The sequence below is a fragment of the Rhinolophus ferrumequinum genome, chromosome 4 (genome assembly GCF_004115265.2).
Source record: "Rhinolophus ferrumequinum isolate MPI-CBG mRhiFer1 chromosome 4, mRhiFer1_v1.p, whole genome shotgun sequence".
Lineage (NCBI taxonomy): Eukaryota > Metazoa > Chordata > Mammalia > Chiroptera > Rhinolophidae > Rhinolophus > Rhinolophus ferrumequinum.
In genome coordinates, this window is record NC_046287.1 from 44,050,194 (window position 1) to 44,076,933 (window position 26,740).

A 26,740-nucleotide genomic window follows, 5' to 3' on the forward strand; every position below is an offset into this window, starting at 1 on the left:
AAGCCACGTGAGGCTGAATTTTAAAAATCATCTTTAGAAGGTTAGAACAAAATGAAAAGGAGCACAGGTATTCTCTTCTCCTTTCACTTCTTTTATCCCCAGCAGCTGATGGCACAAGGCCTGATGGGATACTAACGTGGTTTCTCAAGTCAGATAAGAAGGAGCAGATTCAACTTGCTTTCTTGGTGTCCACGTGACACCTTAGACTGTGGGATAAACCTCAGGATTTGTTGGACTTGAATTGGAAACCAAACGGTCTGAAAGCAGTCATTTATTCAGAACTTTTCCAACAATGACCTTTGAAGAAATGTGGGCACTGTTCTTCTTGTCCCTTTTTCTAAAAAGCCACCCACTCTGCAGGGTGATAGGTGCTGCTGGAACCAAGTCCTGTTTCGACCGCACTAATGTTATTTGGAAATACTGTTAGCTCACCATCCCCTCTGTGTCGTCTACAAAGCCCGTGGATCTGAATGCAAAACTGGAGCTGACATTTACTTTCTGAGAGGCACCTCTGATTTAGGAAAGTGCAGATAACCCCCGCAGGTGCCTCTCATTGTCTGTGACTCAAAGACTGGGAGTCGTGTAAGAGGAATGTGACGGAAACTCTAACTTTTCACCTGCTCCTTTTACAATGTTTAAAGCTCTGTTCTGTGAGCGTGCCTGTGGCTGTTGGTCTGATTCAGACAAACCCTCCAGTTCTGGTCTGGAAAGCCCGGAAGAGCCAAGCTGTCACCATTGACCTCACAGAATAGAAGACCCCCTTCTCTTTTGATCATTTGGCACCTGTTGGCTGGCTTCCCCGGTGCCTTGAAACTCAGGATTCCATTCCTTGCTGTCAAGTCATCAAGAAACACTCCCTTCTCAGCCCTTAGCCAATGGGTTGATTTATGAAAGCTCTTGAGTCAAGGTGACTGAAGCAAACCTGAGTTACATGTCAAAACGTTAACCTAAGTGTAAGTTAAACTTACACTTAGAAATGATCGGGTCTGAAAAAAGGGTCTAAGAATTGAAACCAGCTTTGGGGTAAGAACAAAAGTCACCACCTGATTCATCCAAGGTTTTTTTGGTGTCATGTTCTTTAGGTGACATATGGTCTGTTAGAAGTATGGCTGAAGCAGCAATACTCAGAGAAAATTCCGAGGGGTAAATGACATGATGCTATTGCAGAAAAGAGGCATGTTAATGATGAGGTGGAGATAGAAGCCTGTGAAAATTAACCATGTGTAATAAATGGTTGACTCTTCTAAAAAAATCAGTTAAGGAGAAACCTCCTTGCATCAAATGACCTTTAACTCTTCTGTTATTAAAAGAAAACCATAGCTAGTTTGAGCATTGCTATTTGGAAATCTTATGGAATGGAAGAATTCTATTTTTAAAAATTTTTTTTTCAGTTACAGCTGACATACAATATTATATTAGTTTCATGTGTACAACACAATGACTAGACATTTATATAACTTACAAAGTGATCACCTTAGTAACCCCCAGCACGATATGTAGTTTAATTAGAGTATTACTGACTATATTCCCTATGCCGTACTTTACATCTCCATGACTATTTTTATAACTAGCAATTTGTACTCCTTAATCCCTTCACCTTTTTCACCCGGCCCCCCAACCCTCCTTCCATGTGGTAGCCATCAATTTGTTCTCTGTATCTTTGAGTTTGTTTCTGTTTTGTTTGTTTATTTTGTTTTTCAGATTCTACATGTAAGTGAGATCATATGGTATTTGTCTTTTGTGTCTGACTTCTTTCACTTAGCATAATACCCTCTAGGTCCATCCATGTTGTTGCAAATGTCAAGATTTTATTCTTTTTTATGGCAGAGTCATATTTCATTGTATTTATGTACCACATCTTCTGTATTCAATTTTCCATCAGTGGATACTGAGGTTGCTTCCATATCTTGGCCATTGTATATAATGCTGCAACAAAACATAGGGCTGCATATATCTTTTTTAATTAGTGTTTCTGTTTTGTTTAGATAAATACCCAGAAGTGGAATTGCTAGATCATATGGTCATTCTATATTAAATTTTTTGAGGAATCTTGATACTGTTTTCCTTAGTGGCTACACCAGTGTACATTCCCACCAACAGTGCGTGGGGGTTCTCTTTTTCCCCACATCTTCGCCAATATCTGTTGTTTGCTGATTTATTGATGATAGCCATTCTGACAGGTGTGAGGTGATATTTCATTGTGATTTTGATTTGTAGTTCCCTGGTGATTAGTGATGTTGAGCATCTTTTCATATGTGTATTGGCCATCTGTATGTCCTCTTTGGAGTAATGTCTGTTCAGGTCTTCTGCCCATTTTCTAATCAAATTGTTTATTTTTTTGCTGTTAAGTTGTATGAGTTCCTTATATATTTTGGATATTAACCCCTTATCAGGTGTATAATTGGCGAGTATCTTCTCCCACTCAGTAGGTTGTCTTTTCATTTTGTTGATAGTGTCCTTTGCTTTGCAAAGAGTTTGATGTAGTCCCATTTGTTTATTTTTTTCCTTTGTTTCCCTTGCCTGAGAAGATAATATAAATATAAATAATAAGATAAGATAAATATAAATTTGTCATCTACAAATAATGACAGTTTAACTTCTTCCTTTCCAGTTTGGATGCCTTTTATTTCTTTTTCTTGTGTGATTGCTATGGCTAGGACTTCCAATACTATGTTGAATAAAAGTGGGGGAAGTGGACATCCTTGCCTTAAAGAAACAGATTTCAGATTTTCACCATTGAGTATGATGTTAGCTGTGGATTTGTCATATATGGTCTTTATTATGTTGAGGTATGATCCGTCTATTCCCACCTTACTGAGAGTTTTTATTATAAATGGATGCTGGATTTTTGTCAAATGCTTTTTCTGCATATATTTATATGTTCATATGGTTTTTATCCTTCATTTTGTTTATGTACTGTATCACAATCAATTTGTGGATATTGAACCAACCTTGCATCCCAGGAATAAATCCCAGTTGATCATGGTATATGAACTTTTTACTGTATTGCTGAATTTGGTTTGCTAATATTTTGTTGAGGATTTTTGCACCTATGTTCATCAGGGATATTGGCCTGTAATTTTCTTCTTTGTAATGTTTTTGTCTGATTTTGGAATAAGGGTAATGCTGGCTTCATAAAATGAGCTTAGGAGCCTTCCCTCCTCTTTAATATTTTTGGAATAGTTTGAGAAAAATAGGTATTCTTTGAGTGTTTGGTAAAATTTGCTCTTCAAACCGTCAGGAATTTTGTGTGTTGGTAGTTTTTTGGTTACTGATTCAATTTCATTGGTAGTTATGGGTCTGTCCAGATTTTGTTTCTTCTTGATTCAGTCTTGGAAAATTGTATGTTTCTAGGAATTTATCTTTTTCTTCCAAATTGTCCAGTTTGTCGGTATATAGTTGTTTGTAGTGTTTTCTTATAATTCTTTATATTTCTGTGGTGTCGTTTGTCACTTCTCTTTTGTTTCTGATTTTATTTGGGCTTTTTTGGGGGGCGGGGGGGATGAGTCTAGTTAAAGTTTTATCATTTTTGTTTATCTTTGGAAAAAACAGCTCTTGGTTTCATTGCTCTTTCATAATTATTTTTAAGTCTCTACTTCATTTTTTCAGCTTTGATCTTTATTGTTTCCTTTCTTCTACTCACTTTGGACTTGATTTGTTCTTCTTTTTCTAGTTCCTTTAGATTTAAGGTTAGACTGCTTATTTAAAATTTTTCTTATTTCTTGAGGTGGGCCTGAATTGTTATGACTTTCTCTCTGAGAACCGATTTGGCTATGTCCCATAGATTTTGGGTCATTGTGTTTTCATTTTCACTTGTCTCAGGGTATCTTGATTTCTTCCTTGATCTCATTGTTAACCCATTCACTGTTTAGTAGCATGGTTTTTAGCCTCCATGTGTTTGTGGTTTTCACAAACACATGTAATTGAGTTCTAATTTCATACCATTGTGATCAGAGAAGATGTTTGATATGTTTTCGGTCTTCTTAAATTTATTGAGACTTGTTTGTGGCCTAATGTAGTCTATCCTGGAAAATGTTATGTGTGCACTTGAAAAGCATACATATTCTACTGCGGTTGAGTGAAATCTTTTAAAAAATCAACTAAATTCATCTGGTATAATGTGTCATTTAAGGCTGCTGTTTCGTTTTTGGTTTTCTATCTGGATAATCTATCAGTTCCTGTCAATGGGGTGTTTAAGTCCCCTACTATGACTGTATTATTTTCAGTCTCTCCCTTTATGTCCATTAACATTTGTTGTATATATTTAGTTTCTCCTACATTGGCTGCATATAAATATTTATGAGAGTTATATCCTCTTGTTGGATTGATCTCTTTATCGTTATGAAATGTCCTTGTCTCTTTTTACAGCCTTTGTTTTAAAGCCTATTTTGTCTGATGTAAGTATTGCTACCCCAGGTGTTTTTTCTTTTATTTTCTTTTTCATTTCCATTTGCATGAAATATCTTTTTTTTTATCCCATTACTTTCAGTCTCTTTGTGTGTTTTGATCTGAAATGTGTCTCTTGTAGGCAGCATGTGTACATATACATAGCATGTAGCAGACAGTCAGCAACATTAAAAATACTGCCAAAGTGCAGAATCCTCAGTAACATGCAGTGACTCCCAGATCAAACACTCGCCTTCCTCTGACCCAAGTCCACGTGCCTCTTGAACACTGTGATTTGGACCACTCTCCACCCTACTTTGCAACAGCCATGGTACTGTGCTGTCTACCTTCTCAGTTGTCAGTGCTGCTTGGCCATATGTGGTTCTGTCTGAATGTCATGTGAACAAGACCAGCATGTTGCTTAGGTGCTCCCTATTGGGGTCAGAGGAAAACGCTTGAGGAACATAGAAGAAGAAACTGAGCAGAGGCTGTTGCTTGGGAATTAGACAAGGATTGCAGCTCAAATGGGGAATTTCTAGTACTGTGGAAATTACAAAATTTTAATTTCATTTATTGGAGTGGGCATTTCCACAAGAGGCAGCCAAATACAACCAACTGAAAATATACAAGCACATGCACATATACACCAGACATACCATACACACGTTAATGTCAGCAACACACAAAATTACAGTACAGAAATGGGTATATATACCTTATTTGTTATCAGCTGTTGTGAAAGAAAGTATTTGTTGCTTAATAAGATGATCCATACATTCTTTTAACACCTTTGAGCGGGTGGTGATTTTTGGTTGGGAGTTGAGAGTAATTGCCATACACATGTTTCATGAAAGATTTTACATTTGTTGTTGCAATTTTCATTAGTATGTACTCTAATCAGAAAGGCAACTAGATTTTATTTAAAATGTGGTTCAAATAGTCTCTATAATGAGAAACACACATTGATTCATGATAAGTTTTTTTCTTCTTGCTGAGTTTCCTGCTAGGTTCAAAGATGAGTTTATTTAAGGTAGTCTTTTTTCCCATTTGAGACTTCCATTATCATTATATCAATAACAGATATGTTGAGTTTATGCCTATTAAATATTTTCTAGCCTCTTCCTAACACGTGAAAATATTACATACTTGTTTTGATCTACATGTCTGTCGGTTCTTTCTGGATTGCTTCATTTTAAAGGAAAATTCTTGAAGGCCATCTTTTAGGTTTCTCTAATTGGCACATCTCATATAAAATATTGGCACATCTCTGTATATAAAATAACATCTCTGGTTATTTTTTTTACTTTTAAAGGAGACTAGAAAAATGGTCTTTAAACAAAAAAATATAAGTCTAGTTTATTTTCTAGTATAAACTTAGCAAAAAACTTAGATTCTTACTATTTGCTGTTAACTTTATTTGGTCTATAGAGAGAACAAAAAAATCTCTCCTTTTCTATAATAATTCAGAGAATATTTGCAAAGCCCCATAATTTTGTTTTCCTGTTGAGTGTTAACAGTTTCTTTTTTTTAAGTCTCTAAGGAAGTGAACTTCAAAACAATTACATGCTCAAGAGCCAGAATAGAATTTAGTCATGTTAGTCAATTTAGTCAACTGAACTATGTCTAAAGAATTGCATATAAATCAGAGTTGTATTACTTGAGTACTATATTCAATGCACTAGGAATATTTGCTCCTAAATTCTGATTTAAGGGTTAAAACAATTCTTCACTTTATTTCAGTTATAAATTTGAGTTTTTGTATAGTGTTGCTGTTGGAGGTATTTTCTCAATTCCAGGTGACTCTTGGTTTTTCTTTGTGTTTTAACTTGTGGTTTGGAAATAAAAAAGTTCAAGTCACTCTCATATTTTATCGCCCAGTCTTTCATGAAGGAAATCCTATTTTCATGAGGAAATCTTGGCACATCTAATCCAGCTTGTGTATTTTGGCAATAGAGACAAGGAAAGTACAGTTCTCGCTGCTCCTTATATAAGATTTATTTTGTAGTGGGTAACCTTGGTATTCAGAATTTTCACATTTAATTTACAACTTGTCTGCAAATTGTTACCAAGCTTAAATTCATGATCCATCAGTTAAGTCTGTATAGTTTAATGGAATAATGATTTGACAGTTTCTGGAAAGAGTCTACTTTTTGATATGCTGCCTTTACATACCTCTTTTTCTAATGTCTTCAAAAGAAAAAAAAATTTGTTTGCCGTCATCAGAAAAATAGATGAAGTACTCGCTGGTCTATTTTCTGTGGTCAAAATGTGTTGACAAACCTGGTGTGTGTTTCTAAGCATCCTTGACAACCATTCCCTTTCCAACCTCCTTTCCTTTTTCCCTTTGGGCCAGTAAAGTCCCCTGGAAGCAGCAGGACCTGATGAGCTAGCGCCCCATTCCAGGGGTCTGCAGGGTGCTATGCTTCTGCTTTTCACTACCCAGTGCTGGCTCACTGACCTGTTGGCCTCCAGGACTCTTTGCTGCCTTCCTAACTATTATGGAGAGCATTGCGGGGTTCTGTTTATTGACCATGCCTAACATCCTTTTTTTGAGACATTAACAAGGTCATTGAAATTTCTTAGTCAAATTGGATAGAGAATGTGAAGTAGATACTATTAAAGTAATTAGGACACTGTCGTGACCACTGGGAAATAAGGAAGATTTCCCAACCTGTTTGGTTAATAACTTGTAAAGAAGATTCCTTCAATAAAAAGAAGAAGAAGAAGAAGAATTGCTTGCTACCCAGTGGCAGTTATTATATTATTATGGAATAATAGTTAAGCAGGGCCTTTCTTGAAACCTTATTATATTATGGGGTTTCCTTTTGTGTGTTATGGCAGATATGTCAATCTGTATGTTTTCTATTTGTACTAGAAATCCTTGAAGCACATGATTTTTATTAATTTTGGATGTCAAAAAACTATACTTGAGAAGGTCAGTACTAGCAGGAGGTACTCCCACCCTTTTATCCACTTTTCATTGCTCCTCTTACCCAAGTAGTATTAACAGGAAATGGAATTTCTGTTACGTGGCATGGGATGAACAGCTTCTTCACTGTCTAGTTCTCATTCTTCTCCCGCTCTGGGATTGATCTTGGCAGAAACCTACAGAGCATCAGCTGTGTAGTTTGTCTTTCTCCCTCTTCTCTTCCCTGACCCAACACTTGGGGGAAGGAAAAAATTCAGCACACTGAAGCTGTTGACTTTAGGGTAACATACAGGACAAAAATCAGCCTTCTTATGGATATCCAGAATATATTCCACAAGTAGGAAGTTTGTAAGGGCAGCGTGGCAGGCAGGCAACTATTCAAAACTATTCCGTGTTGATGTTATAGAAGCCTGACTAGAGGAGTTGTAATCCAGGGTTTAGGCATGAGGTATGATCAAACAATACGGTGAATGTTTAAATAAAACAAAAATTATTACAGTAAAAGACACATTGGCATTAATCCCCCTCAAAATACTCCTCCTAACTTCAAGCACACTTATCCCATCATTCTTGCCACTTTCTGAAGCAGTTCTGGAAGTCCTCTTTTGTGAGTGTCTTTAGTTGCGCTGTCATGTCTGCTTCGATATCCTGAATCATTTTGACTTCGTGGAAGAGCCAGAAGTTGCACGGTGCCAGATCCAGTGAATAAGGTGGATAAGGACACACCGTAATGTTTTTATCTGACAGAAATTGCCATATACCAGAAGCGATGTGTGACACAGAGCATTGTCATGATGGAGGATGATTTATGGCACACTTTAAAACACACCTTCTCTCAACCTTAGCTCACATCCAAATGACTGCACTGAGCAAGTTGAAACTTGTCACACACTGTTACTAAGGTTGGAAGTGCCACTTCCCCTATTGAACATCCCTGCCTTTCCATTAGATAGCACTCGGCAGCAGCATTCACCGTAGTTATTGATCATTTTGTGACATAGAAAGGCTCCGTGTTACACATCACTTCTGTTATGGCAATTTCTGTCAAATAAAAACATTACTGTGTGTCCTTATTCACCTTATTCACCAGATCTGGCACTGTGTGACTTCTGGCTCTTCCCCAAAGTCAAAATGACCATGAAAGGTAAACGTTTTGAACTAATTCTGGACATCGAGGTAGCCACGACAGCACAACTAAAGACACTCACAAAAGAGGACTTCCAGAACTGCTTCAGAAAGTGGCAAGAACAATGGGATAAATGTGTTTGAAGTGAGGAGGACTATTTTGAGGGGGATTAATGGCAATATGTCTTTTACTGTAATAATTTTTCAATTCATGATTGATCCAAAATGACTTCTATCAAGTTGTAACAGTAACTTTAAAAAACATTATGATAGTATAATACACAGAAACGTGCCCAAATCACAAGGTGAACACATTCAGGTGTTCACCACCCAGATCAAATAATAGAAGATAAGTTTCTCCTGGTGACTCCTGCTGGTCATTACTTTCCCCCAAGGATAGCTACTGTGCTGATTTTTAATATCAGAGATTAGTGGGACAACTAGATTTGTGGTCAGTGGAATCAAATATATATCTTGTGTGAATTCTTTCATTTGGCATTTTGTTTGAGAGATTCACTCATGGTGTTACTGTGGCAGTAGTGTATTCGTTCTCATTGCTACCATGAACACCACAGTTTATTCATTCTACTGATAACAGACATGTGGCTTGTTTGTATTGTGGGGCTACAACGTGTCTTTTGGTGAATATGTATACCAATTTCTGTTGCATGTTTGTCAAATTTCTGGGTCTGTGCATCCATTCAGCAGTTTTCCTAACTGGTGGCACCACCTTAGTCTCCCAGCAGTTCCAGTTGCTCCACATCTTCACCAATATTTGTTATTCTGTCTGTCTCATAGTAATATGTTTTAAAAATTGTTTCAGTTATGGTAAAATACATGTAACATAAAATTTACTTTTGTAACCATTTTGAAGTTCAGTATTAAGCATATTCACATTGTTGTGCAGCCAATCTTCAGAACTTTTTTATCTTGCAAAACGGAAACTCTCTATCTGTTTAACATCAAATTCCCCATTTCTCCTTCCCCTTAGCACCTGACAACCATCCTACTTTTTGTTTCTATGAGATTGACTATACTAGATACTTTGTTTAAGTGTAATCATACAGCATATACCATATTTATCTTTTTTGTGGCAATAAGATGCTTCTAAAGAACAATATCTTGCTGCTTAATACAAAGTTACTTATGTTGAATTTGCGGTTTGTAACTTGTATTCAACCTAACAATTGCAAGATACCTCAGTAGACTCAGTAATGGTATTTGTGAGTACCCAAAGCACTTGACGTAATGTGAAAAGCCTTGAACAGTTCATCATACACTAGAAATTTAGAGCAACCTCTTCTCGATGTTTACTAAAATGACTGTGATTAATCGTAGTACATTTTCCTTTAAGCTAGGAAAAATAGAAAAGATTTATTTTTTTTCTGTAAAAACAATTCATTTGATAGTCTCCTTTCTTTTCCCTCTGGGCCAAAATTCGATCCAGTTTATGGGAAATCCCAAACTGTAGTCCTCCCTCTCCTTCACTCCCTTTATAATAAATCTTACTAACCTTAGATTTTTTTTTTCAGCTGTCTCTTTAATGTCATGCCTTTTCAATTCTCTGACCTCTTGCAGAGTTTAAACAGATTTAACTAAAGTTTGTGGAATTTTTCTTTTCCCCAAAAAGTGGCAAACTTTTCCAAGTGTCTTCTACATAGTAATGATAACATTGTTTTATTGAGGGGCGGGGGTGCTATGTGTGGAAGAAGGCTGTGAAAGATCTGGGTGCTCATGCTGCGTGAAGCATCAGCACAGTGTTTGATCTGGACAGACGGGCAATACCAGCAAACCACTGGACCCCACGAGATACATTGCTATTTGAGATATAGATCACTAGACCATCTGTAAATTTTGTTATAAAAATAATTTGTGGGCACATACACACAGACCCACATATGCATGTAGATCACCATTGATTCACAGCTCCATTTATTCCTTCTGAGTTGCACGAACCATACTGTTTCAAGTGATTTTCCATTTGCCCGCTGGATCACAGTATCTTAGTATTTGATGGCACCTGAGAGCTTATGTGGATGCAGAATATCCTGCCTCGAATTACATTTAGAACTGTAAACTTTCTTAAAAAAAAAAAAAAAATCTAACCATGTGCCTACGCAGGAGTAAGAAAAAGAACTAGAAGGTAAAGCAGAAGAACCAATGTCTGGGGTGCTGAGTTTATACATTGATGTTGAAATGGGAAAAATTCTTTTTTTCTTTTATCTCAACAGCTGCCTTCCCAGAAGTATTGAAAACAGTACTTCTGGGAATATACATTTGTTTTTTACAACATCATTGGACCTACTCTTATACTCAACTTACTATCGATTTGATTAATAAAACTGTTGACCTTTGTCTGGCTCTCTAGTTTATGTACCATTCCTGGTACTTGGGTATCCATACGTTGTTCCTATAAATGAAGGCTCTTGCCTGTGCCTCATTGGCTTGCTGATTAAATTTAGGTGAGGCTGGTCATTTTTGGAGTAAACAGTCTCCCCAGCACTCTTCCTTCTTGGTGAACGATGCTGACTTCTGGGTAAAGGGTTACAACTAAAATCCAGTGGAGTTCAGGGAAATGCTAGTCCTGCCTGTCTTGCTAATCCATTTTGTACCTGTGAACTCAGAATCAGGTTCCTTAGTTCAAATTACATGTGTGTCAAGACATTGGTTAAGTCGGAGAGGCACCTTCTTGAACACATACTCAGAAGATTTCTCAAGAGTATTTATCTTAATATTTGTAGCTTTTCCAGTTTGGTCTTGATAGAGCTGTCATACAGAAAGAATTTGTGGCTGAGGAGTTGGTTAAAACACAGTATGTTGGTTAAAGGTATGTCTCATGTTTAAAAAAAAAAAAAAGAAAAAGAAAAAACTGAAACCACCATGGTCTCAAAGCTGCACTGTTCCTAATATCCTGAAACAGCCACGGGGCATTTCAGCAGAGAAAACAAAGCTTGTTTTATGGGCTGCTTTTCATAGCTTTGCCTGACAAGCTTGGAGGCACATTGAGTTAAAACGAAGCTGTTAAAGATATAATAAATGCGCTTGAAAATTTTCCATTGGGCAATCCATCAATAGATGACTGCTTTGAAAAATGAATGCAAATCAAACATAAAGACACAAATGGCTCACTCAGTAATGAATAAACACATGCAAAAGAACATTTGAGTGCATGTGTGTTGTCTGTCTATAGTGTTTTGTTTCTGCTTTATATTTTCGTTCCATGTGCTTAATAAACTAGCCTGGCCTATAGGATCATAAACGAAAGATTCTACTCCACAGGCTCATACTTAGTTTTCCTTCCTTTCTTTCCTTTTTTTTTTTTTTAAACTGCGGTGAAAAAAAAAACACATATAAAATTTAGCATCTTACCCATTTTTAATAGTTAAATAGTGTTAGGTATATTCACATTGTTGTGAAACAAATCTCCAGAACTTTTTTGTCTTGCAAATCTGAAACTCTATACTTATTAAGAAACAATGCCCTTCCCCCCTGCCCCTTGTTAACCACTGTTCTACTTTCTGTTTCTATGAATTTGTTCCCAGTTTTCTTTTACAAACATATTCAATCCGGAGTCTTCTCTCCTGCTTCAGTGCAATTTGGACATAATCATGTCTTTAAGAAAAAGGGAACAATATGTAATTTCTACAGTGATTTCATAAAATGGAATGACAGGATGTACCTAGGAGTGTATGGGGCTCTGTTTAGAATATGTTCAAGTCGTCTTGCATGATTAATTAAGAAATCAGATGGTGAAAGACTGATGATTCAAGCTTTAAAAACTAGATCTTTTTCCTGCCATTCTCAGCTAGAACTGAGTCTGATTACCCAATTTCTAGGTAAACCTGTAACTCTGTTTCTTCTACCAGGGTGTATTTCATTTTCAGTAAATGACAGAATCTGCTTCAAAAACATGCTTATTGCCTGCCAGTATTTCAGTTTGAGTTGGTTTTAGCACTAATGTAATTGTTTATACATTCAGACAAAATGCATGTAATGACTACACACTGTTTGCGAGCGTGTTGTCATTCTCAACGCAAACTTTATTGAGGGGACACACTCAGTTTTCAGCTGGGTGCATCCCTTGCGATATGTCACCACCGCAGATGGACATCTAGAATGCTGTGAAATTATAGGGGGTGGCTGTTTTTCAAGATAGCACTCAAATGTTTGCTTTTCTTCCTTCCCCAGAAACATCTGTATGTTTTCCAATATGGTTTTTCTCTCAGTGCTGTTAGTAGGTCACTGGAGGCTGGCTGCCCCGTGGCTGAATTTAGTTTATAAGTTTATGATTGGGCAGGATGTTATTTGAAAGGTGTCATCTGTACCTGTGCTCTGTATTGTCTGTCTTCCGTTTCCATTTTCCCACTGCCAACTTTGAGCAGTGGGGATGCTTCATAAAGGTGTCTTGTCCCTGAAAAGGTGATTGCTGTGATGTTTCACGTTCAGATAAGGCTTTGTAACATGGCGTGTGAACTGGGAAGAGCTGAAAGCCAAGAACTGAAAACCAGCATGACTTGACAACAGAATGTGCTAAATCCAAGGCATCTACCGCTTTACCAAATTTTGAAATAATTGTGCAAAAATAAACTAGTGAACCTGCTCAAAAGGGAGTCGATGCCCAGGTCCTCCAAAAGCACCGTGTCAGAAACAGTCAACACATTGACATGTTCTCTGAACAATGTTTAAAAGGACACAAACCCTCCTTTTATTTCGCATATTTTGTGTAGTTATAAAAGCCATCTGGGCAATAAGGCAGAGAGGCCACAGGGCCAGTTATGTATGATTGGTGATGTGACGACTACACTCCGTCAGTCCAGTCTTGGGTATTGTTGCTCAGTTTGACACATGTTTCCTGATCAGTAGATTGTCATTGTTTATTTTCTCCTTTTCCTCTTCACACTTTCCCGATGGTGAGCCTTTCACGACTGGTTTGCCTTTATGGCTTTTGGAAGACGTCAGCTCTTTGAGCAACAATCTCTTAGGATAAAAATGTTTTCAAATTGACTTTAGAATCTAGACCCCCGCTTATAGTTGCTTTTGTCAAAGATGGTGCTATTATAGTCTCTCTAAGAGAAGGCTGGCTTTAAAGTGATTTTATCCATTCATCCATGCAGCAAATCTTTCTGAGCACCCACTGTGGATCACGCTGTTCTGATGAGCAAAACAGATGACGATCCATGTGCTAGGCGAGTGTGCACTCTGTCATCGAAAGACAACCCTGTGTAAGACATTATAAAGAAACGTATTGTTTGTGGGTGCTGCAGAGTAAGTGAAAGTGAGAAATGAAAAGTGGAGTAGGATAAGAGGGATGGAGGTGTGGGGTCAAATGACAGTTTTAAGTAGGGTGCTTCGGGGCAGCCCCATTGAAAAGCTGGCATTGGTGCTACGATTGGAAAGAGGTGAGGAAATTATCCATGAGTATTTCTGGGGAGAGAGTGGTCCAGGCAGAGGGAGCAGTCAGTACAAAGGCCCTGAGGCAGGTATGTGTCTGATATGCTCAAAAAACAGCTCAGAGGCTTGTGTGCCTAGAGCTGAATCGCAAGAGGGGGAGCAGTTGGCTTAGACAGGTACCCTGGGGGGGAGCAGATCCCCCTGGGATCTTGTTTTCCATTGTAAGTACTCTAGCTTTTCCTCTAGAGGAGTAACAAATCTGATTTAGTAGAAGATGCCTATTTCTGATAGAGCTGACTTGAGAAGCTATTTGAAAATTGTTTATGTGATAAGTCAGATAGTAATCATAAGTGACAGAGGTCAGATGCAGCAGAGAAATACAAGTAAATTGTCATGAAAAAAATTTCATCAAGGTATTCAAAGAGGTGAATTTAAGAAGAATGTCATAAAAAAAAAAGAAGAATGTCATAAAAGGTAAGGTGCATGATTTCCAAGTTCTTTGTGCCATGAATGTGTGTGTGAATCAGAATCACTGAGGGATCCTTTTCCAATCTCTTCATGCTTGTGAGACTCTTGGTATGAATGGGGTTAGAAGATGTAGATGATGGAAGTTTCCAGGAGAACCTGATTTTCAGAGTCCCCTCAGAATCACTGTTATGTTAGTTCCTTAATTAAATCTTGGCTGCTGACCAGTATTCCTTTCTGTTAAGTTTGCAAAAATTGAAAGAATCTGTGGTGTAGACCGTGCAGAATGATCTTGTCTGTCAATGCTTTGGTTTATTAGCCCCCCATGGGGCTTGTTGTCTGATACTTAAAGGAAAACTGTTATAAATTCAGACTCTTTCAGTCCTAATAGACTGTCAGTATTTGAAGATGTGCTTTCCATACTTTTGCTATATACTTATTTGTAAGTTTTCCCTAAATCTAGACTCTCTGTGCTTCCATTATTAGCCTGAGCAAAGGAAGAGAAGTACTAAGTCTTGTGATTAGAATTCTGACCTCCTTGCAGATACACAGACTTGGAGATGGAGTCCATTCCCATCTCAGTCACTTCCACTTTTAACAGAATATTAAACCTGAGAAGTATATGAAAAAGAATGAAAAATAAATAGTATTTTGGGGTCAAGGTTTTATCGGGACTCCAGAGCTGAGAATTCTTGAAGGATCCTGAAAGCTATGTTTTCACACTTTGTTTCGCCTATATATATTTTTAAATTTATAATCCTTATGCATAAAAAAAATAATTTAAAAATCCCTTTTGAGGATTGAGAAAATGTTCCCATTCTCCTTACTGACTAATTGGAAAACATTAAAAACGTTTTCTGTTGAAAGGGTCTGTAAACATTTAACGTAGTAATTTTCTTTCACTTAATGTTCTTAGAGGTTCTCCAAGAACCTTGGAGATTGGTTTTTGGGGACGGCTGTGTTTCAGAAAATATAGAAGAAGAATTCTGCCTGGACATGGGTAAAATGAGAACCAGGAACCACATTTGGTGGTTTTGTTTTCCAAAGTCTTCACCTTTCTGCTCAAACGTTAAGCTAAATTTAGTAAAATATCTACTTTCCATCTTTCTATGGAATAATAATTTTGGAGGCCAAGTGTATGATATCAGGTGTATTTTCAGAAAGTTCAAGCTCAGCAGGGTACATGCACTTTTGAGTTTAATTAGACCACTGAATCCAAAAAGAGAAGTGCCAAACTAAATAGACATAAGGAAAATGCAAGCATTTCTCTGTTGCTGGAAAGGGTGTAATACTTTCCTTGAACAGTCATAATCTGGTTTATACTTATTCGTTATTTGTGTGATATTTTATTCCCTGCCTAATGTATATTTAAAGTAACATGATGTCTAGCAAGATTTTTTTATTAATTTTGGAATTTTTTTACTCATCTACTTCTAAAAGTGATCAAAAGACCAAAATAAATGAACAAACAAAACAGAAACAGACTCATAAAGACAGAGAGCAAATTGGTGGTTGCCAAAGGGGAGAGGGTTGGGGAGCTGGGTGAAAAGGTGAAGAGATTAAGAAATACAAATTGGTAGTTACAAAATAGTCACAGCGATGTAAAGAACAGCATAGAGAATATAGTCAATAATGTTGCAGCAGCTATGTATAGTGCCAGGTGTGTACTAATTGGGGATCACTGCCTAAGTTATATAAATGTCTAACCACTCTGCTGCACACCTGAAACTAATGTAAAATAATATTGAATGCCAACTCTAACTGAAAAAAAAATTTGAAACAAGACAATGAATCACTCAAAGTCAAGAGCAGACAAAGCCAGCACTATATATATATAGCCAAATTCTCCACATTTTTCTTCTTTGCTCATTGCACTGCAGGTTTGCAGGAAAGCAATAGAAGTCCGCCACGGCACGCGTGCACGCGCGCGCGCGCACGCAGAGTCTTGTGAAGGGAGGAGGGCAGTTCTGTACTAATGACGCTGCGGTTATAACGCAGCTCCATTACAGCGAAGGAGCTGAAAGGGCCCATTCTCTTCTCTGCCTGGAGTCCGGACTCTGAAATCCAATCTGAAGTGTGTTTAATGAGTGTTCTGAACGCCGGGGCTCAGCTCAGAGGGAAACAAGGAGCGCAGTGTGTCCTGGCAGACAGCGTGGCCACCCGTGGAGCCACAGCGAGGAAGAAAAATCGCTGCGTTTGTGGACTGAGGAGAAGGGCAGGCCTAAACATTTAGCTACAGTCTCCCAGAATGAACGCCTCGTCCCGGCTTCCCGGGCTTGGATTTTAAAGTTGTAGTTCCTGTGCTTGCTCTGGTTGGCATTTCACAGCAATGGTCATCACGGTGCTGAGGAGGCTACAGCGGGTCGGCTCTTCGGCTTTTAGGCCATTTCGCCCCCTCCTTCCTGCCTCCCCCCCACCCCACACCCCCCACACAGTAGAGCTTGGGGAGTGCTGGATATCATCTTAAGAGCTCCGTGTATACTACGTCATTTAATCCACACCACAACCCTACAAAGTGGTTCGGTCATTACGCCCAATCTACAGAAGAGGAAACTGAGGCTCAAAGAGTAACTTGCCTAAGGTCATATTGTCATGAAGTGGAGATACGGGATTTGCGAGAAGGCAGATGCCTCCAGAGTTTTTGTTCTTGGTAATTACACAGCCTCTCTAAGTCACCCGAGGGCCGGACACACAGCATGAGAAACGTCTCCCACATTTCAGCTGTCCCACTGATTTTTTAAATTTTATTTAAAGTTGATATACAGTATATTAGTGTCAGATGTGAAACAATATTTATACCCCTTACAAAGTGATCATCACAATAAGTGCAATAACCGTCCGTTACCATACATAGTTATACATTACATCCTTACGACTTATTACTGGAATTTTGTCCTGCTTAAGAAGTACAACTGTCCTATTTCTTTGTTAACTAAGGAGTCCTGCCTTTGCAGGGGAAGATCCTGATTGGCTTACGTGATACTCAGCCTAGCTTGCAGGGGCTCTGTCATACTATAGTCATACTAACTATGTGTATCACACTTGTGTCCTACTAACCAGCTTTGGTGCCTAGAGTTATAGCACTTGCAAAGCATCAGCCTCTTCCCTTGGTTTTATCAGCAAGTTTTCTCCAGGACAGTTTGGGTTATCAAAATTATGGGTGCAAGTCTTGAAAGAGATAAATGGGAAAAATAGGTTTACTTCATGGTTAGGGGCAGATTCTCTGAAGCTGGGTTTGAATTCCAGCTCCACAGTGAGCGCAGCACTGACAAATCTGTCCTCCAGCTGGCTGTCTGTCAGGGCGTGTAGCTTAGATGAATTGCAGGTGTCAGATGTATTGGTCCCTCTGCCAACAGGGGAGCCTCTGAGGCAGTTGTATCTGGCCTCGTGTCTTTTTACTCCAGCAGGTCACATAGACGTTATTATTGATGTCCCAGAAGGGAAAATGGAAGGGACGCTCTGTTCTGCTTTCTGATGTGCTGTTAAGTCCTGTGCCATTTTGATGTTAGCCTTTGCTTTTCCCTCTCATAACTTTTAGAATCTTCTTTTCATTCCTTGTGTTCCCAAATTTCCCAGTAATTTGCCTTGAAATGGATTGTACTCCTTCATTCTGTGAGATACTCTCTGGCCCTTTTCAATCTAGAAACTAAAACCCTTCAGTTCTGGAAATTTTCCTTTATATTATTCTTGCATTATTTCCTTTCCTCTTGGGTCTCTCTGTCTAAAAGTCTCATTATTCAGATGTGGGAACTCTTCAATGTCTTACATCCTGTCCTCATCGCCATCACTGCTATCAGCTCTAGATTCTAGTTTTCTTCTGTATCTTTAAACTCTACTAGTGAAACTTATTTCTGCTGTGCTATTTTTTATTTCTAAGAACTCTTTCTTGTTATCCAAATACTCCTTTTTATAACCTTCTGTGTTGCATGCATGCGTGTGTGTGTGTGTGTTTGTGTGTGTGTGTGTGTGTTTTAGTTCTAAACGCCTAGCTATATGAGGATACAAATTACAGTGTTTTACAAACTTTTTTACTCTACCCCGCATTCTTGGAAGTACCTAGCATCTCCCATTTCGGACCTTCTGGGGAGCTCTGCATAATTTGGCTGCTTCCTCTTACTGACTCTCCTCTGTAATTAGATTTTAGCTTTCTCCTCTGTCATCTTCTAGAATTTGGGGGATCGCTCCCACCTGATGTCTCTCCTCTCGTTGTCTCTGTTTTCTATGAATTTATTCCTGGTTTTCATTCTTCCAGTGTGCTTTCTTTTTTTAAGCAGGGTTTCTAGGTATAGTGGAGATAAGCTTCATGTATTCATTCTGCCATGGTTGCCACAAGTCTCACATTCTTTTCATCATTTATATTAAGCCCAGTCTGGCAGAGGCCTGGGGCCGAAGTTTCTAAGAAAAATAGGCATTTATGGACAGAGAGGTGGGTTCCTGTGGAATTTCTCAAATTGTACTCTACTTGAACTTCTACTTCATTGAAAGCTCCTGACTATGGGCAGAGGGCCAAGGAAGATGATGCCTTGGATGGACAGACAGCTGGGATTGTGGGAAAGTGTGTGAGCTGTGTGACTTCTGAGCCTGAATCCCACCCTTTCTACCTCACCACGTGGAAGGGTCTCAGAGAGAGACTTTTTTTGGTAAAAACAACCTCAAATGTAGGACACCGGACACATCTAAAGCAACAACAATTAAAAAAAAAAAGGAACAGCTTTTAACAGCAGGGGGAAAATTAATTACCTTCCATAATTAATCTACTACTTGCTGAATATATTTGATTATTGAGTTAGAGAAATTTTGAAGGCCAGTATTTTTATGTCATCTCGAATCTGCTTATTGTGTTATTATTTTGTTGTAATCCCTTTATTTGAAAGAGATAGTGCTGAACATGAATGCTTTGTCTCTGCCCTCATGTGGTTAAGAGATAGATTTAAAAAATGGCTATATGTGTTTGCAAGAGCTGTTGTAACAAAGTACTACCAACTGGTGGCTTACAGTAACAGACACGTATTCTCTCACAGTTCTGGAGACTAGAAGTCCAACGTCAAGGTGTCGTCAGGACTGCACTCCCTCTGAGACTCTGGGAAGAATCCTTCCTTGCCTCTTCCGGCTTCTGGTGGGGGCCCTGCGTCCTCGGCATTCTTTGGCTCACAACTCATCACTCCAGTCTCTGCCTCTGTCGTCACCAGTCTTAGTGGGTTAGGGCCCACCCTGATGACCTCAACTTACATCTACAAAGACCTAGTTTCCAAATTAGGTCACATTCACAGGCCCTGGAAGTTAGGGCTTCAACACACCTTTTTGAAGGACACAATCCAGCCCATAATAGTGGGTTTGCTTTTTTTTTTTTTTTTTTTTTTTTTTTTTTTTTTTTTTGCTATAGTTGAGTCTCAAGTTTCCCGTTAGCCCCAAACACAAATCAAAACAAGAGACCGCAGAGCCAGCCAACCCTGCTGGTAGATCTGCCTGTCACTCAGCAGCAGCTCACTCATGTGATAGGTGCCTTGCTACTCCCAACACGCCGATGAGGTAGCCAGGCTTTCCGTCCGGTGACATTGCAGAGACCATACTCCCTCTGAGTATGGGATTGGGAAATGGGGCTTCTTCTCAATGTCAATCCCTTCCCTTGCCATGAATTCTATATGTTCACATTTCCCCATCACGTAGCAGCGACAGTAATTGGGAGCTTGTGTTCTGTGCCGGGCCCTTTGCTAAGCACTGTGCAGTCATTGTTGTCTTTAGTTTCCACATTGATCCTAGGAGGTAGATAATAGCTCCAGTCCTGTCGTGACTGCACGTGCTGTGGACTGAGTCGTGTCTCCCCTTCCCCGCAAAAGTCATATGTTGGAGTCCTAGTTCCCAGCATGGCTGGGTTTAGAATAAGGAAGTAATTAAGGTTGATGAGGTCATAAGGATGAAGCCATGATCCAATAGGATTAGTGTTCTAATCAGAAGAGACACCAGAGAGCACATGCTCGCTCCTTCTCTCTCTCTCTCTCTCTCTCTCGCTCTCTCTCTCATAGCACTGACCATATATTCTAATTTAGCTGGTTATTTGTCCGCACCCTGACTCAGAGAGACACACGTATCATATTGATTTCCATTCCCTCAGGACCCAGCAAAGTGCTTGCACGTGGGTACTCAATTGATCAATGTACCCCAGGCTCCTCCAGCTATCGTAGTCATTAATACTTCTACTTACATGGTCAAAAACTGCCAGAGGGCCGCGAGGAGATGTGCAATGTTATAACACCCTACGATCAGACGTGGTAAAGGTTAGCGAGTTACGGGAATTTGAACAGTATTCTAATAGGCATTCGTGGTAGGAAAAAGGGGGCCATGGCCTTGGAGAGAAGCCCTTACCTTCTGCTGGATGAGAGCATGCCCTGGTTGTCATGGTAACATTCATCCCCAACCAGAAAGACTAAACACGTCCAGAAAGAGCTCTCTGAAACCTCTGCAGATGTAAATTTTATACATGTGGTCAAATGTTATCTTTATAGATTTCTGTCTATGAGATCATTTCAGAAAGACAGAACCTTAGCTTGTATCAAGTAGGCAAATCATTTGTTCAGATCCTTTGAGGAGGTGGGGAGAGGGAGGAGAAGATACCCCCAACCCAGAAAGAATTGTGTCTTTATTCTTTTAAAGGAGAAAAAATGTGCTCCCACATAAAACTTTATGTAACAGAAATAACCTGAAGGCATAGACATATTTTAAAAGCACAATAAACTAAAGGCAACTTTGATTCACAGTTTTTAATAGCTTGAAGCTGTATGTGAATGTTCATACTGTTTATTATTCAGTGCTTAGTTGCCAGACATCCCCCAAGAATGTCTACCTCCTCCTAAAATTTAATTTTATAGGATTCCATGAAAAGCCAATTCAAAATGCAGAAAGCATAGGGACATACAGTTTGAAATCAGCCACCTTATTGGTGCACTAGATTAAAATTCAGATGCCTTTTGGAGCATAATTAAAAGTAGCCAATAAGAAACAGGTGATAAAATTTGATTATGCAGTTTCACTCATTGCTGATGATACATAATACTACTTGTCTGTAAGATTTCTTTTCTGTAAGGAGTACACTTGTAGAATATTGTAATCGAGACTGGCGGTGTGCGGGGGTCATAGTTTCTTAGATGCTGTGGGAGTCTCAGAGGTCTGTCCCCCAGCCCCCAATACAAACACTTGTGGACAATTTTTTTTAAATGCATGTGTCATAAGATCCATTTCGTATTAAACCTTACTAACTTGGATAGGTTTTTCAAATGATGCCTAAATAACTTGCTTTCCCTTCTTCCTGTATGACAGCTTGTATAGTCGTAAATATAAATGTGTGTGTGTGTTGTGTGTGTGTGTATCTTAAAGTTAAGTTACTATTTGAGAAAATACCTTTACAGATGAATTTTCTTCAGGACTTCTACTTTATGTCCTGCCAGTTTAATCTATGCTGTTGCCACTTCCCCCTCATTCAGATTTTATGAACTGACTTACAGGTTCATTTTACCAATAAAGTGCTAGTGGATTTGTAGCCCTTTGAACCCCGTCATTGATTTCCAGTGCAAAGCCTGCACCAAATGCATAATTTGTGGTTCCTTCCAGCCATGTTCATTTTTATGCCTTCTTTGCCAGACACATAAAAGAGCTCTTTGTGCTGAGAAATATTAGCAAACATTTAGTGCACACGTGGATATTCACACATTTGCGCTGTGTGCTAAGGCTCTTCACAGCCAGTCTGCTCGAGCTGGGTCCTACCCTTCAATATTTCCCTAAGATTTCATGTCAAGACAATGATTCTTTATTTTCTTGCTATTAAAAAATAGTTTAAATAGATTCTATTGTTAGGAACTCTATCTAGTTTATAATGTGAGCAAATTCTTCAGTTCTTTTTTGTTTTGCTTTCTGCATTTAGTTGTTGTGGCAAAACAGACATGACATAAAATTTACCATTTTACCCATTTTTAGGTATACAATTAAGTAGCATTAAGTATATTCACAGTGTTGTGCAATCATCACCACTCTCCATTTTACACTCTCATATGATTTTGAACAGAATTACTTTTTAGTGTGAAGTTCAAAAAATTCACTGAGGACAAGTGTAGAGAAATAATGTTGCAGATTGATGGAGCAAATCCACTGTAGGAAGAAAAGAAGGAATAATTTTTCTTAAAGAACAAAAACGCAACTCTTTTCCGTCTTCCCTTCTCCGAGATGCTTTCTCAGAAGCAGAATTTAGCCCTGGGTACATGGATACACCCAGACAGTTCTACCCCAACTCCTAGGAGAAAGGGAAACAGGGCCCCTGGACTTCGGGATCATGATGTCTACAAGCTTTTTAGACCATAGCTGACACACTGGGGTGTTAATGCTGAGGGCTACCTACCCGTGACATTGTCATGTAGTGGCTGCATTTAAACCCCTGTAAATACTTTCTAGTGAAGTTACATACTGGCTTTCCTGAATATTACCGGCATTCAGAGGGGAATTCATACAATGGTTTATGGACATCTATTTCATAGACGAATCTTAGGAGGTATAGTATCATTCAAACTCTAAATTCTCCCTATATAAAAATTTTGGAACCGTGGAAGAGTCATTTTGCACTAAGGACTTACATAAAATAATAAGTTGTAAGGAAATTATTAAGAATTGAGACCAGATTTATATCATTTATGAGCTAGATTCCAAGCATCAATCCAGTCTCTGATTACCCAGGTATGCTCGATACTTTCACAAAAATCTCTGCTGACTCAGTAAAGGGCCCAGATCAGATGGTAATCTGCCTCTCTTCTGTGTATTCCATACGGTGCTTAGTCATGTCTGTAAAGACATCCATTGTATATTGATTTTTTAACTTGTTTAGACTCCCAGCATTGAATTGTGAAGTCTCATTTTTCAGACTGTAAATCTAGACAAAGTGATCGAATTCACTTAGTTCTAGGAATTCTTGGGAAATGTGAGTGCTTGCCAGCTGGTCAGATAATTGGTGGTTCATTGTGTAACAAATAGGACTTGTCAAGAATTGCAAGAAAGAAGGTTTGTGAAACTGGGATGTGGTCTTCTCTTTAACAACATGATGTAGGAATTCTTCTACGACTTTTTAGCCCCTGGCCCTTTTTAATAATGTTCTTATTAAAGTCTGCAGATTTTACTGGACAGAGGAGGGCCTAGAACAAGGAGCTGTACATCAGTTATCCCTGTAGCTTTTTGGAGGCAGGTGTGAGAACTTGAATCCAGGATCCTGTTTTAGCCTGGCTGATGAATTCCCGAGTGCCCTCAGCATAACTGAATAGGGCATAGTGCTGTACCAAAGAGATGGAAAATAAGACTGGTGACCAGTGATCCATGTGGTTCTTAAGTCCACTGGATACATGCAGGTGTGTGCGGGGGACAGGGTATGTTTGACAGAGAAGAATGGGGTTTATACTCATTCACGTTATCCCTGCCATCAGTGCAAGTGAAATACTCCACCGGTAACCGTTGGACTAGGCATTCAAAGCCTGCAGCCTGGTGAGTTTGGTATCATCCATGGGAAATATTGCATGCCCTTCGATGACTGGGAATATATTCTGGATTTCAATGATAAAGAATTCTAGGAGCATAAATTGGTGTCTGTTTAAAACAAAATGCTTTATCACTGGACACTGAAGCATCTTTGATGGCTCCACAGGTCACACTGGGGCAAGGCTAATGGCCATGCCTTGCTGTACTTGTCAGGCTCCGACTCCTGCTGTCAGTCTCCCGGGTTAGTAACTGGTTCCTAAAATGCTCTGCTCTTTTCAGAGGAGTGATGAAACGATGAAAGCAGTAACTGAAGATGACCATGTCTATGAAGCATTTTTCTTCCAGTGTTTGAGCTATGTGGTGGAATTGAATCCATTTTACTAGTGGATCAATAAGCGTCTACTGGATAGTGACGGAAAACCAAGGCATATGATTCTAAGCTTTTAGGGTAGAAATCGGGTTCCTATGTATCATATTGCCTTGCCTTATAGATTCAGTATATAGAAAATACATGTGTAGTCTTGATTTCAGCGGACATTGGTTAAATGCCAGGTGCTTTGCTAGGCAATAGGAATATAAAGGTGAGTAGTAACTCAGAATTTAAGTGAGGAGACAGACTCATAGTTATTTAACTATTTATAAGATAGTGGAGCAAGTAAGTTTTATTCATAAATTTCAACAAAATTGGTTGGTCTTTAAGTGTTGTGGGTATAAGGGTTAATAAAATATGGCCTTTGCCTTCAAGGTATGTGTAGTCCAGCTGAGAGTCTAGCTGCACAAAGTGCTATAGGAATCTAGAAAAGAAAGCCATAAATTCTGCCATACTCATGGAGCAGACAAGCACAGGGCAGGGTTTCAATGGCCACAAAAAGGGCATGGGATCATGAATTGAAAACGTATGTCCGCACCAAACCTGCACACAAATATTTGTAGCAGCTTTAGGCATAATCGCCCAAACATGTGTAACCAAGATGTCCGTCAGTAGGTGAATGCATAAACACACTGTGGTCCATCCAGACAATGGACTCTTATTATTTAGCAATACAAAGAAATGAGCTATCAAGCCATGGAAAGATAGGAGGGACATTTAAGTGTATATTGCTAAGTGAAAGGTGCCAATCTGAAAAGGCTGCATACTTTGTGATTCCAACTTTATGACATCCTAAAAAAGAAAAGGCAAAACTGCAGAGACAGGAAAAAGATCAGTGGTTGCCAGGGATTGAGGAGGACAGGGGAGAGGGTGGAATGGGTGAAGCAGAATGGATTTTTAGGTTGATGATACTGTCATGGTGGATACACGCTAGTAGACACTTGTCAAATCCCATAGAGCTGTGCAACACAAAGAGTGAGCCCTGAGGTAAACAGTGGGCTTCGGGTGATAATAATGTATCAGCATTGGCTCAATAATTACAGGAACTGTATCACACTAAAGAAAGATGGTAAGAACGGGACACTGTGTACGGTGGAGAGAGGTCCCTAGGAGCTCTGTACTTTGCTCAATTGTCTATGAACCTAAACTGCTCTGACAAAAAAAAATTAAGTCTATTATTTTTAAAAAAGGGACGGTGCCTGGGATTGGGGTGGGGAGAAAATGGCAGCGATCTGCATGGACGTGTGAGAGCAGCAGGAGAAGGGGCCCAGCGGTGTGGTGTGCAGGGGCTGGTGGGTAGGATGTCATGGAGGGGGGTGGTGGCAAGCGGTGAAGGACCCGGGGACTGGAATGAAGGGGCCCTCTGGAGTGGGAGCCATGGTCTGGCTTCAGCCCTGTGTGTCTCAGAGGGCATACGTAATTCCTGTTGTTTCTGTTCCCAGCAAAGAGCCCCGGGGAAAGTGTTGCTGGATGCAGTTTGCAACCATCTCAACCTCGTGGAAGGCGACTATTTTGGCCTCGAGTTTCCTGACCACAAAAAGATCACGGTAGGCGATGTTAAAGTGATGTTGCTACTTTACTCTCTGTTTGACGAGGGAGAAGGGAGGCATTGGGACCTTTCCTTGACCATACAGAACTGCACCCAGAAAGGCCTTTTCATTGTTTTTGGGAAAGTAATGTGTGCACAGTGTTAGCAAATTCAAAGAGAATACGAAATGGAGACTTTCTCCCTCTCACCCTTTCCCCTCGTCTCTCTCTCTCCAGATCCCATTACCAGTTTCTTGTGTGTTCTTCTGATAAAAGTCTGTGTATGCGTATACACAAACATTCATTTTTGAAATTCACTAATGTGAGGAAACACTATACATTGTCCTATGCTTCCCGACCTCTCTCCCATTAATGCGTCATGGAGCTCTTCCTTGTCAGCACATAAAGAATGTACTTCCTTTTTTCCCACAACGTCATGCCATTTCACTGAATGGATATGCTATAACTTACAACCTCTGTTATAAATGACGGAATGCTTCCGTTGCTCCCAATCTTTTACTATTACACATTATGCCACAGGGAGCATACTACCAGTACATGTGTGTTTGCACTCATGGCAAATACTCAAGTATTCCAGTAGCTCAGATCTGAAGGCACAGACTTGCCTAACCCATGGGTTTGACCATTTTCAAGTTTGCTAAAGACGTCGTATTGTTCTTCAAAATGGTTTCACTGATTTGAAGCCAAAATGTAGAACAAAGCTTGCTGTTATTTTTTTTATCACTTTTGGCTGATGGAACTTTTAAGCTATATTTGAATCTACCTTTTACTACACATCCTTTTAGGCTATAAGTTCATTGACTGTGTTTCTGTTTGTTCTTGCACTGAGTACACTTTTGCTAGCCACTGCACTGGGGGTAATAATAGTAAGATGCAGACAATGTATAATCCAGGTGGGGTATCAAGTGTAGTTAGTGGCCAGTCCGGGGCATGGAACATGTGCTCCACTAGAGCCGGGCACTGGGCAGTGGCGCCAACAGACGACATTTGTGGTCAGGAGATCCTTCCCAGATGTTGTG

General features: G+C 39.3%; 1 protein-coding gene across 1 annotated transcript in view; it reads left to right on the forward strand.

Moving 5' to 3' along the window:
* The window catches only part of FARP1 (FERM, ARH/RhoGEF and pleckstrin domain protein 1), a 282,515-nt gene that overhangs the window by 158,729 nt on the left and 97,046 nt on the right, over positions 1-26,740 (forward strand). The window contains exon 3 of the mRNA XM_033103882.1: positions 25,616-25,720. Within this exon, the coding sequence (XP_032959773.1) occupies positions 25,616-25,720 (105 nt within the window). The remainder of the gene's footprint in view (positions 1-25,615; positions 25,721-26,740) is intronic.